This window comes from Oncorhynchus clarkii, chromosome 27 (genome assembly GCF_045791955.1).
Source record: "Oncorhynchus clarkii lewisi isolate Uvic-CL-2024 chromosome 27, UVic_Ocla_1.0, whole genome shotgun sequence".
Classification (NCBI taxonomy): Eukaryota; Metazoa; Chordata; class Actinopteri; order Salmoniformes; family Salmonidae; genus Oncorhynchus; species Oncorhynchus clarkii.
This window is the reverse complement of record NC_092173.1, coordinates 30,735,899-30,744,379: the sequence shown is the minus strand read 5'-3', so window position 1 is coordinate 30,744,379 and position 8,481 is coordinate 30,735,899. Positions and strand designations below refer to the sequence as shown.

The 8,481-nt window shown below is 43.4% G+C and overlaps 1 protein-coding gene across 1 annotated transcript; it reads left to right on the top strand.

The window, feature by feature from the left end:
• Positions 1-3,332: 3,332 nt before the first annotated feature.
• LOC139386165 (inward rectifier potassium channel 13-like) lies at positions 3,333-5,048 on the top strand. The gene is made up of 3 exons (XM_071131624.1): positions 3,333-3,623; positions 3,898-4,234; positions 4,474-5,048. The coding sequence occupies exons 1-3, from the start codon at positions 3,333-3,335 to the stop codon at positions 5,046-5,048; spliced, it is 1,203 nt and encodes a 400-aa protein (XP_070987725.1).
• The last annotated feature ends 3,433 nt before the right edge of the window (positions 5,049-8,481 follow it).

The window sequence follows — 8,481 nt, the reverse complement described above, 5'->3', positions numbered from 1 at the left end:
ATACCTCCCTTATTCCCTTTACCTCGGGAATACCTTGGGATTTACCCCCCATCTTCTCATCCCACGGATTTGGTGGTTTTCCCGCCCCTGGCCTCGCCTCCTGCCCGCCCTCGGATCAGCGCTCGGGTGAAAAGGGCACCATCAGAGGGGTGATCGCTGGCCCTGGTGCTACACTACAGTGAGTAACCTTAAGGACGGACAGGGAGTAAGGCGATCCCAGCCACTGAGAGGGAGAGAGAGGGTGATATGAGACTGTGTGTGTGAGAGAGAGAGAGAGAGAGAGAGAGAGAGAGAGAGCGACAGAGAGAGACAGAGACAGAGACAGAGTCAGAGAGGAGACAGAGAGAGAGAGAGAGAGAGAGAGAGAGAGAGAGAGAGAGAGAGAGAAAAGTGAGACTGTGGTGCATCACTACAGAAAGAAACTGTAAAAAATGTTTAAATTGTAAGATTGATTTTGTGCAATGTTCTTGAACATTGTGCAAGAACTTGACCTGCGGAATCGCCGATTTCAGCTAAACTTAACCAAGACTGTGTCTACTGTCAATAATGTACATGTAAATGAATACATAAACACAGCTTGTACCCTTAGAGACCCTAGACTGAAGAAGTCAAATAACAGGTCAACTTTTTCCAGCTAGAAGTAACAAAATGGGTGTTTCTTTTAATTTTTAACACATGTTAGATATAGGCCTAAGTAGGACAATGGCAGGTCAACTTGCACAACCTGTCCAACTCTGTTTTATAACCACAGAGAAAGCATTTACAGGATTTATCTATAAGATAACTGAGTGTCTATAACTGTTTAGCTCTGGGTGGTTAACAGGTTCTCCCCACTTGTTCTCAATGGATGTTTAAGGGGATGGGGGTAAAGCTGGACAATAGAGTGGGGAGTGGAGTTTCCATCCATATGCTATTAAACAACCCTCGTCAGATGCGGTAATCAATACCAGTGGAGGCTAGTGGAGGGTGAAATCGGAGGACAAGTAAAACAGCCTCTCCTTACATATACCGATACCCCTTAAACTTTGACACCTAAGACAAACACTCAATAACATGCTAGTAATATGTTATCTACAATTAGCTTATCTGTGGGAAAATGGAAAAACTCTCCTGCAGCCCATTTTGCAGTATCATTGTTGGCTAAACTAAGCTATAGCCTAGGAGGATCTGTGTAGCCCAGCTACAATATTTCTAACCAACAGCCCCAAATGATCTCAGCAGCCACTGAGCCCCCTCATCAATCCACACTGAGAGCACACAGACAGAGTGCTGTTTGTTAACATCATCTGATAGCCGCCGCTATCCCACACACACGCTGAGGAGAAAAGGGCCAGGCCCAAAAGACATGGGGGGATATGGGAGATTTGTAACCTCTGCTTGTGTGTGATTGTGTATCTATGTGATTGTATGTCTATGTCATTGTGTGTCTATGTGATTGTGTGTGTGTGTGTGTTTGCCTCCTCTGCACGCCGTATTCCCCTCATGTGACGGCCTCTCTGATGGCCTCTCTCATGCTGGCATCCCGCCACCTCAGGAAAATGAAGCACTTCTTACTGAGCTAACACATAGCCATGCTTACTATTACCCTATAGAATGTCTGTAATAACAGTCCCATGCTTGCCCTAGAGAGAAGTGGTAGCTAGCAGCTAGCCTCCGCAGCCTGACTTGTAGCCTGTGCCAGTGACTAGTTCTGACTGTAAAGAATCTGTCATTGAATTAGCCAACATAAGTGCCTCAATATTCCCTATTTTATGACACACAATTACAGAGGTTGAAAAGTACACAATTGTCATACTTAGATACCTTAATAGAAACTTACTCAAGTAAAAGTGAAAGTCATCCAGTAAAATGCTACTTGAGTAAAAGTCCAAAAGTATTTGGTTTTAAATATACTTAAGTATCAAAAGTAAATGTAGTTGCTAAAATATACTTAAGTGTATCAAAGTAAAAGTAAAAGTATAAATCACTTAAAATTCCTTATATTAAGCTAAGCAGACTGCACCATTTACTTGTTTTTAAAATGTATGGACAGCCAGGGGCACACTCCCACACTCAGACATTAATTACAAAAGATGCATTTGTGTTTAGTGAGTCCGCCAGGCCAGAGGCAGGAGGGATGACCACGTGTTCTCTTGATAAGTGCTTGAATCTGACCATTTTCCTGTCCCGTTAAGCATTCAAAATGTAACACCAAGTACTTTTGGTTGTCATTGAAAATGTATGAAGTATAAAGTGTAATATTTTCTTCAGGAATGTAGTGAAGTAAAAGCAAAAGTAGTCAAAAATATAAATAGTAAAGTACAGATACCCCCAAAAACTACTTAAGTAGTACTTTAAAGTATTTTTACTTGAGTACTTTACACCACTGCACAATTATAATGTTGATGAATAAAATCCCTTACTCCAGCGTGGCTCCCACGACATTTAGCAACAATTGAACATTTTGTAACTGTCCTGATGTATAGTCAAGGCTCAGGGCTAGTTTTTACTACCAAGTGTAATTTTATCCCTTACACAGAAAAACAGAAAAACGATAACACAATTTTACTGTGTAAACTGTACAGATATTGTACAGCTTTCGACATTTACATTTTTTAAGTGTTTTTGTATCAAAGGAACAGCTTTGTTAGCTGTATATTCCATCTATACTTACAGACAGTGCAGGGTTCACAGTTTACAGGCTAAAGTTACACACAGAACAATTTCTTCAATCCCTTTACGTCCCTCTGGTCAATGATGTGAGTTAGATACAGCACTTAAAAAACACTTTTGTAAAATATATGTGCAATGTTTTCTCAGCTCATCTCTTACAGCTAGCTATATATACACAATGCAATCAAGAGACTTCATAAAAAGCATATTTAATCTCATATAAACCTCAAACATCATCATACTCTATTCTTGGTGAACCTTGTTTGAGTTCTGACAGAAAAATCATATAGCCATCATATAGTCTACAGTCAGTACATGAGGAGGGTGTATATTATTTGTCCAAGTGATCATCCATAAAGCATACTAACATGTTGCTGAACAAGACTAGAGAACAGAAGGGAGAGTGAAGTCCCAGTCTGGTACTGTAGTGATTGTTACTGAGTCTGTTCCTCCAAGATTAAACTCACCACATTCCTGCTCTGCATGTCGCTGTGTTCCACTGACAGATACCCCACTGAGTACTTCTCTAATCACCTGCAACAACATTCTAGACGTTTCTGGAAGTTTCTGACTCTCTCTGTCTGTCCCCCTATGTACATAACTAACTGCATAACAGTGTCAAAGTGGAATTGTAAAGTCAAAGTTGTCCATGTTTATAAAGTTGTTATAAATGGTCTTCTATGATTCTTGGCATAATTATGCTTGTTTCCAGATACCTTCATCCTGACCTGCCCACTTGCCTGCCCTCGACCCCTCACCTCCCTGTAACCATGACAACCAAAATGACCAACGACCTGGACGGGAACAAGGTCTCCTCCTCCCCTCTCCTGTTGTCCACATCATCCCCATCCTACCTGTCTTGCCAGCGTCTGGTGACCAAGGACGGTCACTGTGCCCTGCGCTCCTCCCCTCCCTCTCCTGGCCTGTGGCCCTCCTGGGCCTCTGCCTCTGCCTGGCTGCTAGCTCTACAGGTAAAATAAATGAGTTGACGCACACCCTAAATAGTTGAAGAGGTGCTGCTGACTAAATGGAAAAGTAAACTTAAAATCAAAAGTTACACACAGACACTCTATGCGCCTGATTCACAGACATATATTAACCTCTTGTCCTGGACTAGTCCTGGATTTAAACTCTCAATTGAGAATATCCAATAAACTTGATTATTAGACCAGGATCAGGCTTTATCTCTGTCTGGGAAACCAGCAATAATTGAATGGGTAAATATACCCTGGCTCGTCCCTGCAGGACCTGTGGGGGGCAGTGGTGTGCCTGCGCTGGCGCTGGGTCCTCTTGGCCTTCTGCACCTCCTTTGTGGCCCACTGGCTGCTGTTCGCCTGCCTGTGGTACCTACTGGCCCATTTCAATGGAGACCTGGCGGTGGAGGACCACGACGCTCCTCCAGAGGGTCACGTAGTGTGTGTCAAACACATCACCAGCTTCACCGCAGCCTTCTCTTTCTCCCTGGAGACCCAGCTGACCATAGGGTACGGCACCATGTTCCCCAGTGGGGACTGTCCCAGCGCTATAGCCCTGCTGGCGGTTCAGATGCTGCTGGGGCTCATGCTGGAAGCCTTCATCACAGGTACTTTCTAATGGAGAGGATCCCTTCTCTTTCTCACTTTCTCAGTTTGTTGTTGTACCTTTCAATGCTGAGGGAACAGCTGTTTGGTCTTCATCTTCGTTATTTTACTTTCTTGTTTATATTCGGTCTTTGTTTCAATGGGTCTCTTGAGATTTAAAAAAATAAAACATACCTAATTCTAAGGAAAATGACTGATATGTAAATATTCACTCTCTCTCTTACCCATCCCCACCCTTCAGGTGCGTTTGTGGCTAAGATCGCCCGTCCCCAGAAGCGTGCGGGGGCCATCCAGTTCAGCCCCCAGGCGGTAGTAGGTCAGCACCAGGGCCAGCCCTGCCTCATGTTCCGGGCCACCAACCTTCTGCGCCGCCCCCTGGTGGACGTGGAGGTCAGTGCCGTCCTGTACGAAGAGAGAGACGACCAGGTCCTGCACCAGACCAACCTGGACTTCCAGCTGGACCGGCTGGGCCCCCGCCCCTGCCCATTCTTCATCTTCCCCCTCACCTTCTACCACATCCTGGACCGCCACAGCCCCCTTTACCCAGCCCTGCGTGAGGGCAGCACCAGCCACTTTGAGCTAGTGGTGTTTCTCTCCGCCTCACAGGAGGGCACGGGCGACGCCTGCCAGAAAAGAACGTCCTATCTGCGCCAGGAGATCCAGTTTGAGCGGCGCTTCGTGCCCGCCATGGGGCTGGACAAGCATGGCAGGTACCAGGTGAGCAGTCAGCACTTTGGCATGGCCCACTGCAAGGAGCCGCTGGACAAGGAGTGTGTGGTGCAGATCAACGGGGACGGGAGTGACAGGATGGAGTAAGCGGGGAAAGGAGGAGGGTGGAAGGGAAAGAGGGGCAGGAGAAGAGGGAGAAAGAAGCGTGGGAGGAGGGGGAGGATGGGGAGAAGAAAGCATGGGAGGAGGGGGAGAAGGAAGCGTGGGAGAAGGGAAAGAAGGGGAAGAGGGTAATAGCTGAGAGGAGTAAGGGACAGAGACAACTTGGGATGGGTTCCAGGGTTTACAATGTGTGTGTGTGTGTGTGTTGTGCGTGTGTGTGTGAGGGAGGGAGGGAGGGAGGGTAGCAACATAGGGATAAAGATAGAGGCAGAAAGGGAGAGTTAGGAGCATTATGGGAGGGATAGGTTTCTATGGCTCTGCTACCTGGTATCAGCTACCTACTTTTTATAGTCCCGTACCTCTTCAAACATTCAACCTCCAGCTGCGCACCTCTAGCACCAAGGTCAGCGCACTCTCAAATGTTGTTTTTTGCCATCATTGTAAGCCTACCACATACGATACATGTATTAAACATAAGAATGAGTGTGTTTTTGTCACAACCCTGCTCGTGGGAAGTGACAAAGAACTCTTATAGGACCAGGGCACAAATAATAAAATAATGATAATCAATAATTTAGTTTTTGCTTACATATAAAACCCTATTTGTGAATAAAAAATTGTGAATAACTCACCACAGGTTAATGAGAAGGGTGTGCTTGAAAGGATGTACATAACTCTGCAATGTTGGGTTGTATTGGAGAGAGTCTCAGTCTTAAATAATTTCCCACACACAGTCTGTGCCTGTATTTAGTTTTCATGCTAGTGAGAGCCGAAAATCCACTCTCACATACGTAGGTACGCGATTTGCCAAGGCAAGAAACTCTGAGCGCAGCCCTATCCAGAAATCTGGCAGTGGCTTCTGATTAAATTACATTTTCACAGAACGGCTTGTTGCAATTTCGATGAGGCTCTCTTGTTCAGAAAACGGTAAGTGGACTGGAGGAAGGGCATGAAAGGGATAACAAATCCAGTTGTTTGTGTCGTCCGTTTCGGGAATGTACCTGCGTAATTGCACATCCAGCTCATTCAGGTGCTTCGCTATATCACTTTTGACGTTGTCCGTAAGCTTGAGTTAATTTGCACACAAAAAATCATGCAATGATGGAAAGACCTGTGTGTTGTCCTTGTTAATGCAGACAGAAAACTTCTTAATTTTGTCCCTCACATTGAATATAGTTGTGGAGAGTCCCTGTAATCCTAGATTCAGATCATTCAGGTGAGAAACAACATCACCCAGATAGGCCAGTCGTGTGAGAAACTCGTCATCATGCAAGTGGTCAGACAAGTGAAAATCATGGTCAGTAAAGAAAACTTTAAGCTCGTCTCTCAATTTTAAAAAACGTGTCAATACTTTGCTCCTTAATAAACAGCGCACTTCTGTATGTTGTAAAAGCGTCACATGGTAGCTGCCCATATCATTGCATAGTGCAGAAAATACATGAGAGTTCAGAGGCCTTGCTTTAACAACGTTTTCACTGTAGTGTCTAAAACGTCTTTCAAGCTGTCAGGCATTCACTTGGCAGCAAGAGCCTCTCGGTGGATGCTGCAGTGTACCCAAGTGGCGTCGGGAGTAACTGCTTGCACACGCGTTACCACTCCACTATGTCTCCCTGTCATGGCTTTTGCGCCATCAGTACAGATACCAACACGTCTTGACCACCAAAGTCCATTTGATGTCACAAACCTGTCCAGTACTTTAAAAATATCCTCTCATGTTGTCATGGTTTCCAGTGGTTTGCGGAAGAGAATGTCTTCCTTAATTGACCCCCCATAAACGTAACGGAGATATACCAGGAGCTGTGCCAGGCCCGCCATGTCTGTTGACTCATTCAGCTGTAACGCATATAATTCACTGGCTTGTATGCAAAGCAGTTATTGTTTCAAAACATCTCATGCCATGTCACTGATGCGTCGTGAAACATTGTCGTTTGATGAAGGCATGGTCTGTATAGTTTTTTGGGCCTTTTCCCCCAGCATTGTCATAACCGCTGCAGCAGGAAGAATGAATTCCTCCACAATAGTATGGGGCTTGCCTGTCCTAGCCACTCTGTAGCTTACCATGTAAGATGCTTCTAGCCCCTTCTTATTAATGGTATCTGATGATTTTATACGTCTTACTACTCGAAAGTCGTCTTTATTCTTGCTCAAAAAACTCCTGTGGCTTATTTTTCAAATGGTCATGTTTCGTTTCTAAATGCCTGCCCAAAGAGTGAAGGTTTCTCGCGAGAGAGTAACGGTTAACGTGAATGGATGTTAATTATTTGACTAGGCTACCTGTACTTGACATTGTGTTGTTATTTCGCTGAACACTAGATGGTTTCATTTGATTTTTGGCAGTGAAACGAGGCTACTCAGGAGAGAAAAAAACTCACCCAAATGTATAGTCCCATTGGAACATATAAATGGACTGGGAATCACATTTTTATTTGGCGTACACCCGATGGCATTGCAAGTACCCCAGTTTGGACATATCTGGTCTAGTGGAAAAATGAACACTAGATTGTAGAACATGTTCTAGCTACCTGAGAACTCTAGAACCAACAGTTACATTCACTGCCATGAAGGATGATATTCCACAATCAATAACACTACGCTGCTATGGAATACACTCTGGCTGCATTTACACAGGCAGCCCAAATCAGATATTCTGTCCAATTATTGGCAAAAGAGATTTTCTTGGTAATATTTGACAAATAATTATCAGAATTTGTCTGTCTGTGTAAACGCAGCCTCTGTAATGTAGATGATCCCACTTTGAAAGGTGACAACTCAATGTCTTCAATCATTTTAAGCTGAGGTATCACGCGTTAGAAGATATCAGTTGATTTAACTGCTAAATTGATTAGATTACTGCCTTAAATGTTTATGAGAAATCTTCACTGAAAACAGTGTGTGTCTATTTACGCCAAATATTAGTCAAAGATGAAATGTAATACTATGTTATACATTGATTACACATGTTCAATATGTAAAATGCTATGGCTTTAGATTGAGCACTTTAGTGATAAGCTAAACATTTGGAGAAAGATGTAAGTAGATCATCTTTATATTTTCCCTTTGAATTTATGTAAAGACAAAAATCACTATTACATCATGCATTTGAGTCAACAGCAATAAACAAAGATTAAAGAGTAAATGGAAATAATGTTATGGAAAGAAAGAGAGATGAAATCTTATTGTATCATAATACATGTTCCAATGGCTTGTACAGTGTACATTACATGTAATAAAATAATATTTTCTGAACAATTCAAATGGAGAAACAATCCTTGTTCATACTTTCTCTATACTTCATTTCACATAATCTCTCACAATACCCAATGTTTTACTAAATAACATAATATTCTATACATGTTGAATGTGGATGACAATTGGCTACAAAATGTAATCTTGTATGGCGATGAGGGTATTACAGCTG

What these genes read in the sequence shown, in the direction of transcription:
- LOC139386165 (XM_071131624.1), top strand. Translation starts at nt 3,333, where the DNA reads ATGATTCTTGGCATAATTATGCTTGTTTCCAGATACCTTCATCCTGAC. An exon ending in CCTGGCTGCTAGCTCTACAG is followed by an intron (nt 3,624 to 3,897) that starts GTAAAATAAATG and finishes TCGTCCCTGCAG; the next exon opens with GACCTGTGGGGGGCAGTGGT. An exon ending in GCTGGAAGCCTTCATCACAG is followed by an intron (nt 4,235 to 4,473) that starts GTACTTTCTAAT and finishes CCCACCCTTCAG; the next exon opens with GTGCGTTTGTGGCTAAGATC.